This window comes from Centruroides sculpturatus, unplaced genomic scaffold (genome assembly GCF_000671375.1).
Source record: "Centruroides sculpturatus isolate CEXI.00-Female unplaced genomic scaffold, Cexi_2.0 scaffold628, whole genome shotgun sequence".
Classification (NCBI taxonomy): domain Eukaryota; kingdom Metazoa; phylum Arthropoda; class Arachnida; order Scorpiones; family Buthidae; genus Centruroides; species Centruroides sculpturatus.
The window spans coordinates 250,776-265,535 of NW_019385010.1; the positions used below are offsets into that span (position 1 = coordinate 250,776).

At 34.2% G+C, this 14,760-nt stretch overlaps 2 protein-coding genes across 5 annotated transcripts; both read right to left on the reverse strand.

The window, feature by feature from the left end:
- Window positions 1-301: 301 nt before the first annotated feature.
- On the reverse strand, window positions 302-14,220 carry LOC111633362. 4 transcript variants are annotated; one of them, XM_023377917.1, is made up of 4 exons: window positions 2,673-2,700; window positions 2,232-2,320; window positions 1,961-2,137; window positions 302-707 (listed from the first exon to the last, which is right to left on the reverse strand). In XM_023377917.1, the coding sequence occupies exons 1-4, from the start codon at window positions 2,680-2,682 to the stop codon at window positions 375-377; spliced, it is 609 nt and encodes a 202-aa protein (XP_023233685.1). In that variant the 5' UTR covers window positions 2,683-2,700; the 3' UTR covers window positions 302-374. The 4 variants fall into 4 exon arrangements, 2 of the variants coding, with proteins under 2 accessions (XP_023233685.1, XP_023233686.1); XR_002758044.1 differs by lacking the exon at window positions 2,232-2,320 and having other exon boundaries at window positions 2,673-2,718; XR_002758043.1 differs by lacking the exons at window positions 1,961-2,137; window positions 2,232-2,320 and having other exon boundaries at window positions 2,673-2,751.
- LOC111633361 lies at window positions 13,043-13,904 on the reverse strand. Its single transcript, XM_023377916.1, has one exon. It carries the CDS (start codon window positions 13,859-13,861, stop codon window positions 13,058-13,060), a length of 804 nt encoding a protein of 267 aa, XP_023233684.1. The 5' UTR covers window positions 13,862-13,904; the 3' UTR covers window positions 13,043-13,057.
- Window positions 14,221-14,760: the final 540 nt, after the last annotated feature.

Here is a 14,760-nt window from a genome sequence, read left to right on the forward strand (position 1 = left end):
GTAATGTATACAACAAACCTGAAATTTAACATCTCATTTGTAATTATTTACAATTGAATTTTCTTTATAAACAGTAAAATTCATTACGTGACGTACTAAATAAATGCTGGAGGTTGCAAGAATAATACAATTAAAAACAAGATAAAATAATAATAATAACCAAATTATATTATTTACCTTATGGTAAAATTGGTTTCATTACATGTTTGTATGTTTTCAATAGTAAACTCTATTTTTGATAATATTGTACTGTATCTGTTTTTTTAATGTAAAAACACTATATTACAAAATGAATAAAAGAAGTTAATTTTATTTTTAAATTAATTAAAATTTATATATAGTAATGTTACAGAATTTTTCAGTATCAAAATAATTTACAATGGTGTAGGTTCATGTAGGCCAGATAATTCCGAATTAATTCTTGGATTGTGCTTGATTCCTGGTGGTAAAATTTTCTGAACAACATTGTTACTAAGTAAATAATGAGTCAGTCTGTGAATTATGGTATACAGTAGTTTTCTCCATGATTTACAATGGTGTAGGTTCATGTAGTCCAAATAATTCCGAATTATTTCTTGGATTGTGCTTGATTCCTGGTGGTAAAATTTTCTGAACAACGTTGTTACTAAGTAAATAATGAGGTCAGTCTGGAGATTATGATGTAGTTTTCTCCAGCTCAAACTTGTGTTAAGAGCATACCATCTTGTCTATAAATATAAAAAGGCAGAAATTATTAAAGAATTATTTTCAGTTATCTGTTATAGTAAAAACATTTGTGTATTTTCATTTGTTTTCAAGAAAATCTGTATCCAAAACGTCTTTCAAATGTTACTATTTGAGAACATTAAATTTTTAAAATTTTCAAACTAAAATAGAATGATTGTTCAAGATAATCAAAATAAATTATCTGAAACAATCTCAATATTTTGTTTTTAGTGACGTTAAATGTAACATAAAAAGACACTAGTCTGGGAAAATTATTGAGTGCCATCTGCATCAAAATTGAATACATGAAAAAATTACTGTTAGATTAACCCGTACAACGAGTAAAACGGCTTATAAGACTAGGTTAAATTTTTGGTAGAACTACTATATTTAAGAAAAGCATGTTGTAGTTTTTCTCTTGTTTTTCAAATGTCTGAAATTGTCTGCTTATATCTACCAAATTCAGGTAGCTATACAACAGAGTACTGTACAATATCGGAGATTTGTTGATTATCAAAATATGCATTGTCATACAATTTTATGAAAGTTTAAACTTAGGCCTAGAAATTAAAGAAGAAAATGGACAAGAAACGTATTTCACTGGACAAGAAAATTAGAATTTTGTATGAATACTAGTTGCAATTTATTCATCATGTTAAATAAATTTGTGTTATAGGGAATTTACTGTAATTTGTCAGATTAAAGATGGAAAATCTCAATCTTTTGTGTTTGATATAAAGCTTTGTTTTCTTCAGGGGCGAATTCTCTGGGCTTGCTTGGTATACGCCGCATGCTTAATTAAAAAAGTTATGACTGTCAATATACTTTTTATATGATGAGAAATATGCCAATAATAATTTATTCTGACGTGTAAACTCTTTTATCATTTGTGTTTACTTTTACATTGGCAGCTAGCGGATACTGTTTTAAGTTAGTGCCATGCTTGCGTGAACTCGATCGCTTGCTTGTGTGGAGGTTTGCCTCAGCGAACAAGTGAGCGCGCATGTCCATGTTAAAAAACATTTAACATGGCCAGATTGCATCAAAAGCTTGCAGTACCCAGTCAGCATATATGTATTGTGTGCAGGGGCGGATCTGCATAGAGATTAATAAGGCTTAAGCCCTGATCTCCCAGTGTCAAGGGCCTACAAAATTTGAATTATTATCATAAATTTTTAATACTTTTTCATTATAATATATTTCATATATTTCATGTGTAGATATAATGGGCTTTATATTATACTTTATTCCATACTTTTTTATTCACACCAAATAACATTTCTGCATATTGTTTAATGCTAGAGATAGGCCTATTATTCCTATTATAACGTTCGTCATGCCAAAAATCTTGGTCAGGATTCGCCCCTGGTTTTCTTTTATGATCCAAGGCATTGCTTTGCACAACAAATTTCAGAAATTGCTCATAAAGAAACTGAAACAAAAATTGATGAAAAAATGATATGTTTTCTATTACTTTATTTGTAAAAGTAAATACAAAAATAATATAAAATAAATAAAACTTCTACTATGACAAAATAAATCAAACGATGACTGTGACAAAATAAATTGGAAACTGAAAAATTCGTAGTAATGGAAGGACAGTGGTCTGCAGGACCTGAAAAATAGTCTTTAGTAATGGAAGTCTGTTAGAATGAACGAATTTTCCTATCCTGTTATATTGGTAATCCATAATATTGTGACAACAAACATGTCGCTAGCAAATGCACCGAAATCTCGCTTTATCTCTTCACTTGGGCGACATTTAATACCTCGCAACAACGCAATAACAGTAAACAATCGCGAGTGAAAGTCTCCAAGGTCTCATTGCTAGCAAGATATTCAGAAGGCAAGCGTGTGTCACGAACATATCTGAACATCGATGTTTGTCAAGGTATACTCGGTGCTTTCTCCTCAGGTGACTGCGCTACATACCAAACATCCCGCTAGCAAATGCACCGAAATCTCACCTGAATTCATTTTCCACCTCTGAATCGAATGTTTTCAACAATGGAACACTAACAATAAAATTCGACAATAATATTCTTTGTTGCGTTTTATTAAATTAAAAAAATAAAATAATACAAAAGTTTATGTCACTTTTTATCTATACTAATATTATAAAGAGATAATGCTTGTATGTATGTATGTATGTTAGTTTGTATGCAGCAGGTAATCTCCGAAACTACTCATCCGATTTCAAAAACTTTTTTACCAATATTTAGAATGGAACTTCAGGGTGGACATAGGATGTATATTATTCCGTTAAACATGGGGGATGGACAGTTCTTTACGGTAAGCCTTACGGGGAAGGCTTACCGTAAAGAACTCTGCTTCTATTTACACTATTTTAGATGCGGGTTTTTGCGTTTTTGATTGCGTTTTAATAGGGTATGTCAAGAGAATGTACACTAAAAAAAAATTTTTCGAAAAATTTTCCCCCACGGGGGAAGTGTTATACATTTATAATAGATACATTTTGAGCCACAAGGCGTGGCAGGGTCTGCTAGTATAAGAATAAAGAAATATTTTTCATGTTATTTTTAGACTATATTATCATGAAATGTTAATCACGTTTTGTACTGTACCGGACGCCTTATGTAATTTTGCAGTCGCGCTCTACAGTCACGTAGAATTACTCAGGCAAAGAAGTATTTATTAATTTCTTTTAAAACGAAACTGTGAGGAATTGGGGGTTAAGTCGCCAGGCTTAACCCATGCTCTGACGACGGTCGGGTGATGACCGCTCACCGTGTCAATGAATGGCGTAACAGAGGGTTCGTAGTCGAAGGTCCGTGAGGTCGGCGATATACGAGTTATAAACATTTAAATAAACAGAACAAATTTAATATAAAAATAAAAGAAAGAAAGATTACAGTAAGAGGAACTTGCGTAGTACAGAAAACCGAAGATGCCAATCTCTCAATATTTCACATTTACCATTAAATTTTTTATTTCTTTTATTTCAAGTGATTTTCTCGAAATTCGCAGAAATTCAATTAAGATCTATAAATAAATAAATAATAAACAACAAAAACTCTTACGTAGGAACTGAGATATGAAATAAATACAAAAATAATATAAAATAAATAAAACTTCTACTATGACAAAATAAATCAAACGATGACTGTGACAAAATAAATTGGAAACTGAAAAATTCGTAGTAATGGAAGGACAGTGGTCTGCAGGACCTGAAAAATAGTCTTTAGTAATGGAAGTCTGTTAGAATGAACGAATTTTCCTATCCTGTTATATTGGTAATCCATAATATTGTGACAACAAACATGTCGCTAGCAAATGCACCGAAATCTCGCTTTATCTCTTCACTTGGGCGACATTTAATACCTCGCAACAACGCAATAACAGTAAACAATCGCGAGTGAAAGTCTCCAAGGTCTCATTGCTAGCAAGATATTCAGAAGGCAAGCGTGTGTCACGAACATATCTGAACATCGATGTTTGTCAAGGTATACTCGGTGCTTTCTCCTCAGGTGACTGCGCTACATACCAAACATCCCGCTAGCAAATGCACCGAAATCTCACCTGAATTCATTTTCCACCTCTGAATCGAATGTTTTCAACAATGGAACACTAACAATAAAATTCGACAATAATATTCTTTGTTGCGTTTTATTAAATTAAAAAAATAAAATAATACAAAAGTTTATGTCACTTTTTATCTATACTAATATTATAAAGAGATAATGCTTGTATGTATGTATGTATGTTAGTTTGTATGCAGCAGGTAATCTCCGAAACTACTCATCCGATTTCAAAAACTTTTTTACCAATATTTAGAATGGAACTTCAGGGTGGACATAGGATGTATATTATTCCGTTAAACATGGGGGATGGACAGTTCTTTACGGTAAGCCTTACGGGGAAGGCTTACCGTAAAGAACTCTGCTTCTATTTACACTATTTTAGATGCGGGTTTTTGCGTTTTTGATTGCGTTTTAATAGGGTATGTCAAGAGAATGTACACTAAAAAAAAATTTTTCGAAAAATTTTCCCCCACGGGGGAAGTGTTATACATTTATAATAGATACATTTTGAGCCACAAGGCGTGGCAGGGTCTGCTAGTATAAGAATAAAGAAATATTTTTCATGTTATTTTTAGACTATATTATCATGAAATGTTAATCACGTTTTGTACTGTACCGGACGCCTTATGTAATTTTGCAGTCGCGCTCTACAGTCACGTAGAATTACTCAGGCAAAGAAGTATTTATTAATTTCTTTTAAAACGAAACTGTGAGGAATTGGGGGTTAAGTCGCCAGGCTTAACCCATGCTCTGACGACGGTCGGGTGATGACCGCTCACCGTGTCAATGAATGGCGTAACAGAGGGTTCGTAGTCGAAGGTCCGTGAGGTCGGCGATATACGAGTTATAAACATTTAAATAAACAGAACAAATTTAATATAAAAATAAAAGAAAGAAAGATTACAGTAAGAGGAACTTGCGTAGTACAGAAAACCGAAGATGCCAATCTCTCAATATTTCACATTTACCATTAAATTTTTTATTTCTTTTATTTCAAGTGATTTTCTCGAAATTCGCAGAAATTCAATTAAGATCTATAAATAAATAAATAATAAACAACAAAAACTCTTACGTAGGAACTGAGATATGAAAGTATTTTTACTATTAAGGTTATTAATTTTTGTTCAGTTTTTAGTTTTTATTGAAATTTTGAGTTAAATAGTAAATATACCTGTATACTTATTATATATAATTTTGTTAATTTTATATCCAGTTAATAATGCAAAAAGCATAATCATTTTGATTTTTATATTATTATATTTTTCTTAAATAAAACCGTTTATAAATCGTACATAATACGAGTAATTAGAAGAATTCTGTTACGAATATCTTGTGGACTTTCAGGTGTAAGTAACATTTTGTTGGTATTGTTTTTCAAAGTCATCCGCTTTCCTCTCTCGAAGTCTATCTCGGGTTCTTTTTCTTTGCAGTGTACGTAATAAAGAAATTTTGAGTCGTTTATCATAGCTTATTTTCGCCACGCTACGCCCTTTATCGTTTCAGTGTTTCTGATAAGTATTTTGGCACTTTCATTGTAAGAATATTTCTTTGTTTACAAATAAAAATTAATTTCATTGAAAGACTGAGATTTGGATCAGATTACAGACATTCAGTAATTAAAATGTATACATATTACAATTTATCACTTATATCTAACTTATATGAATTCAAATGACTTATTAAACAATCAAACTTGTTCCATAAATCACTTAATATCCACATAAATTTTGATAGAGCAATTGAAATTTCATTTTGCCATATTTCAATAGATAAATCTTCCATAATTTTTATCCCAATAATATTGTGTAACACGTATTTTTTTAAAAAAAAAGAAATATATTGTAATAAATCCATTTCAGATGGTATTGTAATCCAATCTACAGGAATTCTTTTCCTTTCAATTTTTTCTAACTCCTTAAAATTAACCTTATCTGTAGATAACCAATTTTTATGCCTTTTTCTTCTTTCAAGCAATTCAGCTGATCTTTCTTATGGATTGCGTCTTTTTGTTGGAACTAAAGAAGATAAGTATGATGGCTGATTTGGAAATTTTGCAGGAAATGCATCCTTTTATTAGACTAGGATGTTTACGTCGAATAGTGAGAACAGTACCATCATCACGCACTGCACTATGTTCTCTAATAATAAACTGTTCATCAAAATGATAATGATGTATGCAAACTACAGAATTAATACTCGGTTCGAAATCTTTTCTATGTATCGCTTTAACCCATTGTTTACATCGAACAGGATCTTTGGGAAAACTGAAAACATTAGTTAGGCCTATTCCTTCCGTGTACCATAATTAGACGTACAGTACAACCAGGCACACAACATTTTCGTGTCATCTAAAATTAAGGAGGATTTAAATTGCTATTTATAAATATACATATGAATATTACTGAAAAAGTATAAATTTTTAGTTTTAAATACATAAAATATGACAGTCATATTGTTTAAATTTTAGAATAGTTTAAACAAGTTTAGTATTATATTGGTCATTAGTTTATATGTATATTTATATCTAAAAATGATAAACGTATATACATTGGGTGATCAGTTAACGGACACTTTCGCGAAAGATTTTTATGTTCGGACAACGTACACCTCTCACAGAACAAATACAAGAAGAAGCGATGTAAAATAATAAATACCTATTGGTCTTCCCTTGTCTTCAGCCAACAATTCGAAACTTTTCAGAGCGCAGGAGACGTCGTTATCGACGCTCAACCCGATATATACTGATAGGATAGTATTCCTCCGAACTTTGAAACTCTCCCTTGTAATTCCAGCCTTTTATTTTTCTGACAGAAACAATCCTTTTATAGTATTCGCGAGACTGTCGGGCGGGCACTCGTTAACTTTTGCGTCGATTTTATTATCGAAAGGTGAGAGTATAATAGCAAAGATAGAGAGTGTGCGGATGTCTGATGTTGCTGGGCAGTATGACTCGAACAGGTCTACAGTAGGCCAGTTCAATCATATCTAAGAAAGATACTGTATAATCAAGAAGATTCAAGCAGCTTAACGAGTAACAAAAATCACATCTGAGAAATAAAGAACATTGAAGAGCTCATAATGTAATCTGAAACTGATTTGACGACAGAAGAACGCCAAGAACTCTTAAACGAAGAACACCAAGAAACTCAGCAAAATATGTTTACTTCTGAAAAAGAGAATTGATGCCGATATCTGCTATTAAAGATCTTTTGTAGTAATAGGAGGATGTCAGAACAACGGTCTTAGAATGGCATCCAAACCAGGTTGAGGTTAATAGGTTTGAGGATCTCTACAAATACAATGCTATTAATTACTTCCGAAAAATCCTGAAGAAGAGAGAAAAGCAATCGACATTAGACAGATTCTTTAACCCCTACAAACGAAAAAAACATGACTAATAAAAACGCAAGACTGTGTATATATGTATTTTTATTATTACATAGAAATAAACGTAGTAAGAAAGTATGTAATTTTTATTTAAAAGCATAACATTATTCTTGTCTATTGTTTTTTTCTTTAATCGAAATAAGTTTTATTTGTTTTCCCCTCCCCATCAAAATTAAAATCACAATGGTAAGTAAAATCTTTATTTATTTTGTGAAATACATTTGTAATTTGGCAAAGTGTATTATTAAAAGTTCAAGAAACTTTCAATTTTAATCTCGGTTCAGAAATAGTGTACATATTATACATTTTACTATAAGATTTTAACATATTACAGAAATTTATGTTTCTGTAGAGGATTTATATTTAAGTTATTTTTACTCAACGAATTTTTTAAAAGCAGATGATGTATGTATTCGAAGAATGTGGAAAAGAATTTCGATTTAGATCTTACTATTTAGAACACTTTATCGTTCATTCACAGGATAGAAACTATCGACGCACTTTTTGTAATAAAGACATATAAACACGAAAATTCTCTCAACCGACATATACTTTTAAAGCATACAGATCAGATAAATGAAGTAATTTTTGAGAATGAAAAAAAATATTTAAAATTTTATTAAATACTGTTTTTAATCTTTCTTACAGGAACCGATAATAGGAAACTTTATAACGGATTTTTTTACTAATTGTTTTAATTTTGTGGTTTTTAATAATTATCAACTCATTGGAAATTAATTTTTCATTATAACAATCTTTATATCTATATATATAATCGAGACGAGTTGATAATAATAATAATCAGCGCAGAGCCCAAACGGTTAGGAGTTGGAAGCTGAAATTTGGTACACAGTTAGGGTACGTCACGAAAACGCACACTAAGAAGGGATTTTTCGTAATGCCCCCTCTGGGGAGAGAGGGACAGGATTAAGCTTAACACTTCCATCAACAATAGAAGTGTTAAGTAACAATGAAAGTGTTAACAATGGAAGTGTCAACAATGGACGTGTTACGTAACAATGGAATTGTTAAGAGAAAGCGACGTTTTAAGAGAAAGTGCAGTTGGTTTTCGTTTTTGCAGGAAATTGAAGATATTTTTAGACTCATGTAAAAATTCTCTAATTAGTCTGGAAACGGGGGATCCAATTTTTGCATTCTATGAAAACGGGTAAGGTTGACTATAACGTAATAATCTTAATCTTCGCCATCGTTACTTTTGCCCGAGCAACGCCGGGCCCACCTGCTAGTTGAAATATATGCAAGACTTTTCTTTGCCTTTTGAAAAACTTTGAGATAAGAAAGATTTGGATAACAGGGACGTTTTAAGGAATACAAATTACATAAGAATATTGTGATTATTGTAAAAAACAAATGTAGGACTTCTTTTTCGTCTTTCGTCTTTTCGCGTGTTCTTCTTCAACCGTCGTCTCCTCTCGCGAAGTCGCGTCTCGTCCCGCTCTCGTCGTCTCGCCGGCAGATGGCGTTTCGCTCTCCACAGCTCGGCCATCCTGCAGATCACTCCGTCATCGGAGAGATTACTGGAAAACTAAAAAATAACACACACACACACACACACACACACACACACACACACACACAAACATAAGAACAAAAAGAGAAAACACGATTAGAAATGTTCTGGAAAAGTTCTTGACGTCAATCAAGATCAATGAGCCATGGCTTCATGTGGTCAGCTGCAGTAACAGTCACATTGGGCCCTTCATGATGACCAATTTTCTCAACCGCATATCTGTTCCTAGGCATCGTCGAGGTAACCTTGTAAGGTCCGAAAAACTTAGGTCTTAGTTTGAGATCTGTCCCATACTGGGTTCTCTGAATGGCAACAAGGTCGTTGACCTGATATTTGGGAGCTGGTTTTCTTTTCTTATTGTAGGATTTACGATTTTCCATCTGTAGTTTCAAGATGTTTTGTTTGGCATCTTCTCGAATCTTGTCTCTATCTTGCATCGTACAATTTAAAAATTCTTCTTCCAAAATCTCTTTTATTCTCAGGTCTTCTTTATTTTTCATTTTGGTACCGACCAAAATTTCAAAAGGTGTATATCTCGTACTACGCGTTGGCGTACTGTTGATTCTTTGGACGTCCGAAACATATTTGTACCACTTTGTAGCGTCTTCTTGCGCGAGTTTCGCCAAAACGGGGATCAAGATGCTATGCATACGTTCTATCTGTCCATTTCCCCTAGGAATACCTGTGGCAATCGTAATGTGCTCAATCATCTCGTTGGTGCAATAATCGTTAAATTCTTTGGAAGTAAAAGCGGTTCCACGATCCGTGACAATACGATACGGGTTTCCAAATACTGCTTGTTGGATCCTCAGCTTATCCAAAGCATCTCGTGTAGTTGTTGACTTAACGGGGTAAAACCACACAAACTTACCCAAAACTATCTACTACCGTGAATATGTGCTGGTAGTATTTGTTCGTTGAGGGTAGTGGTCCGAGAAAATCTACATGGTATGTGCTCAAAGGACTGTCCCCTTTTGGTATGGGATTTAATAGGCCTTCACCTTTCCCCCTTTTCCCTATTATATAGTATGCAGTCGACGCAATTCAGTATGACATTTTCTATGTGTTTTCTAGCGTTTGGGATATAAAAATTGCATTTTAGAAGATCCTCCGTCTTCGCCGCTGCAAAATGACCTTTTCGATGTACGTGTTTGATTATGTCAGTTTGCATCGATTTGGGTACAACGTACAGTTCTAGTCCGTTTTCGTATTTATATAAAACGTTATTTTTCAGTACATAATCATTTGTCTCTCCTTTTCCCACTGAATCCTTAGGCGCTTTTATATCCTCATCAGTATCTTGTGCAGAAACAATTCTTGTTGTTATTTCGTCGGAAGAACGCGTAATTAGTAAAACTGCATTTCGGCTTAGTGCGTCCACATGCTTCATCTGGCTGCCTTTCCTATGGACAACTTCATAGTCAAATTCGTCAAGTAATAAAGACCATCTTGCTAGTTTTGGAGTAAGCTCCTTCTTTCGGAGTGTTCGTTGGAACGCAGCACAGTCCGTAATTATTTTAAATTTGGAACCCAACAAATAGTTTCGAAATTTTTTCAAGCCCTAAATTACCGCGAGTACTTCTAACTCGTAACTGTTATATTTTTCTTGCTGAGGTGATGTTTTCCTACTCATATAATTGATTGGGTAATACTTTCCGTTGTCAGCTTGTTGTAGCAAAACTGCTCCGAACCCGAGGCAACTTGCATCCGTATGTAATTCTAATGGAGCGCCATGCTTGAAAATATGGAGAACTGGACTTCGTGATAGTATGTCCTTCAATGTTTGAAATGCTTCTAGTTGTTCCGGACCGAATTTGAATTTTACGCCATCTCTAAGCAAATCGCTTAAGGGTTTTGCTATCTTCGAATAGTGGGGAATGAATTTCCTAAAATAACCCGCGAGTCCTAGAAAGCTTTGAACATGTTTTACGGTTTTGGGTTGTGGAAACTTTTGAACGGCTGCTGTTTTAGTCGGAGAAGGTCTAATTGTTCCGTCTTTGATGACATAGCCGAGAAATTCTACTTCGTTCTTTAAGAATTGACATTTTTCGAAATTAAGTTCCAACCCATATTCTGAAGCTACTTTTAGTACACGCTTCAATTTTTCTAAACCTTCCTGTGCATTTGATGACGGTATTAGGGTATCATCCATATAAATTACTACAGTTTTATCTTGTAACAATGGTCTAAACACATGGTAAATATAACGTTGAAATACACTTGGACTATTACACAAGCCAAAAGGAACCTTTAGAAATTCATACTGGCCCTCGTGTGTAACGAAAGAGGTATAATTTCTACATTTCTCATCAATGTCAACATGGAAAAATCCATTTTTTAAATCGAGCGACGTGAACACTTTTGATTGTTCCAAACGATCTATCACATCCTAAATCAAAGGCGAGGGGAAGTGATCTCTGTCCGTTTTCCGATTCAACTTTCTAAAGTCCACGCAGAGTCTAATTTTGCCATTTTTCTTTTTGCTTAAAACTATTGGCGCAGCATAATCTGAACAGCTAGGTTTGATTATGCCACCGTCCAACCATTCTTGGATCTGGTCTTCTATTTTTTGTTCTTCGAATAACATTCTACGTGGGCGATGACTAATGGGAATTTCGTCAGTTAAAATAATTTGCATCTTCAATCCGGTATCCTTAACCTTATTTGGCTCATACGTTGTACAGTAATTAATTCCATCAAATTATGTCGTTGCTTTCTATCCAGAATGTGACTTAAATCTATATGACAACAATCTGTCGCATCTGTCAATTCACCTAAAAAGCATGTTTTTTCGTTCTCAACTTCTGAGGGATCCGTTAAATCATACTCCCTGTCGTTGGTGAACGAAACATGGTTAAAACGGTTTAATCTGCCCATATCTGCACTTGATTGCATTTTTTTGCTTTCACTGCACGGCTTACACGAAAATGTATCAGATTTGGAAGTAAACTTTTTTTTATTTCTGCCGAAATCGTTTGTGTCACTAACCACAAGGGGTGGGCGCTCACCAAGTGATTTAGTGTCTTGAAAACCGTTTCCCTCTCCCCACTCAATGGAATGCGAAAGGAACGTCTGCTCTTTTCTAGAGGCGTCATCTGATCTAACGAGTGTTGATTCAGCCGCAGACTTTCCATCGGGAACAAAAATTCGAGTATAATTAACACGAATAGTATTTTGACTTCGTTTCCCCATGACTTTGAATCCGTAGTTTGTTATAGAGAAGTTCAGTTTATTCAGAACGTCTATTCCCATTATTATAGAATTACATAGATCACCTGCAAATATTTACGTGGTAGAACCTCTGCAGGAAGAGAGTATTCGTCAATCTTTATTTCACTTTCGAAGAAACCTAACGGAGAACTACTATTCCCATCTAATCCAATTAAAGATGCTCATCTGAGTTTAATTTCGGAGTCCCTACTTTATCATAAAAATGTCTTGGTATCATCGTTATTTCCGACCAGGTGTCGATGAGTCCTTTTGTTTTTGCACCTAGGATTTCAACATCCGTTTCAATTTTGTTGTTACATCTAGAGAAATGACTTAGTTCCATTTTGTTTACTTCTTTTTGAGGACAAGCGTTAGCTTTATGGCCGAATTTTTTGCACTTAAAACATCTAATGCCTTCGGACTTATACGAGCAATTATTCGAAATGTGACCAATTTCATTACAATTAAAACATTTGAGAGTTTTACTGTCATGCTTATTTCGATAAGGCTGGGGTTTTCGATGCTCTGTAGGTAGATTCGGTTTACACTGAAACGAACGAGAATATGTAGACCGGATCTTCTCATATACTCAACTTTTCACGAAATTTTGTCAAATTATCTGTTCCGTATAACATCGCTTTGTTACTGGGTATGTCGCGTATACCAGCAATAACATATTCGATCAACCCGTCAGGCTCAATTTTTCCATGACTAGCGAGTTCTTGCATTTTAAAGAAATATTCTTGCACGGATTCATTGGGGAGCATTTGGCGTTTAGCCAACATACCGTGAATCGCGCTGAGTTATATTTACTACCAAATTCCGCTTTTAATTCCGATTTCAATTTATCCCAGGAATTAATACCGCTTTGACTTTCAACGAATAATTTCGCTAACCCTGTTAAGGATTGTTTTGCAAATATAAATTTATGTAAATCAGACCAAGTCATCATTTTAGCAAAGTCTTCGAATGCAACCAGCCATTTATCGATAGAACAATATTCACTACCATCGAAAGGTTTGATTACGTTTTTCACGTCATGAAAGTTAATGGAAAGTTTAGTCATATCCGAAACACGCAGACAATTATTGCTAGGTGGATCATCGGCAACAGTTTGAACTTCTAATACATCTTCGTCTTCGGTATCAACATCTGCCAAGATCAGATTTGATTGTAATGATTTTAAATCAGAAAGAGAAAGAACAAGCCTTTCGACGATTTCGTCTTTATTACCGTCATATTGAACATTTAATAAGTTGCACAAAACAACTAGGTCGTTTAATCGAAAGTTCTCATTAATATATTGCACTTTCTTTTTTAGGTTTTCGTCCTCTTTGGATGGAAAATTGAATCCACCAAAGGTTCTTAATCTTTTTCTGTTATTCCTATCTCCAACCTCTTCGAATACAAGTTGATGCAACAATTTTATTGAACTTGTCGAGGCCGACTTTAGTGTTTCGCCGATAATTTCTACGAGCGTCGCCATCTTAAAAGTAGAATTTTAAAACTACTCACGGTTTGCCGAAACGTAAGTCGAAGTCCTTCCGGAATGCCGATGTATTCGGAATCTCCAACGTCGAAATTTTCACAAAAACAGAAATGTCCGTAAATGTCCAGAGTACTCACAAAACCAAAGCGCAGTCCGTCGAATCTCCTCGACTTAAGCCTAATCCACATCCGAGCCTATTCCTATCCCGGACGGGTCCCCACTTCTGTGAGACTTTTCTTTGCCTTTTGAAAAACTTTAATTGAGGTAAGAAAGATTTGGATAACAGGAACCTTTTAAGGAATACAAATTACATAAAAAATACTGTGATTATTATAAAAAACAAATGTAGGACTTCTTTTTCGTCTTTTCGCGCGTTCTTCTTCAACCGTCGTCTCCTCTCGCGAAGTCTCGTCTCGTCCTCCTCTCGTCGTCTCGCCAGCAGATGGCGTTTCGCTCTCCACATATATGTACAGTAGAGCGTCGTTTATCCGAATCAATTGGGGACTGGGGTGGTTCGGATAACTTATTTTTCGGATAACGAGTCATGTACAAAAATATATATTAATTTATCCCATGTTGAAATTTCTCTCCATTGCGTGTCACTTCGCGTTGTATTTTCGTCGATGTTAAGCCTAGCGAAGACTATTGTATCGTAAAAAATTATTTTTTTATTTTGTACAAACAAAATAAATTTATTGAAAAATATAAAAACAATAAAAAATTATACTTCAGATGTTAATTTAGTATCAAAAACGTAAAATATTTGAGTAGCCCGAGAAATAGCCGAAGATTGCAGCGCCACAGCACTAGCGAAAATTTAAATTTGCTGACTGGAATGCTTTCAGATAACGGACGTTTCGGATAACCAGCTTTCGGATAAACGACGCTCTACTGTA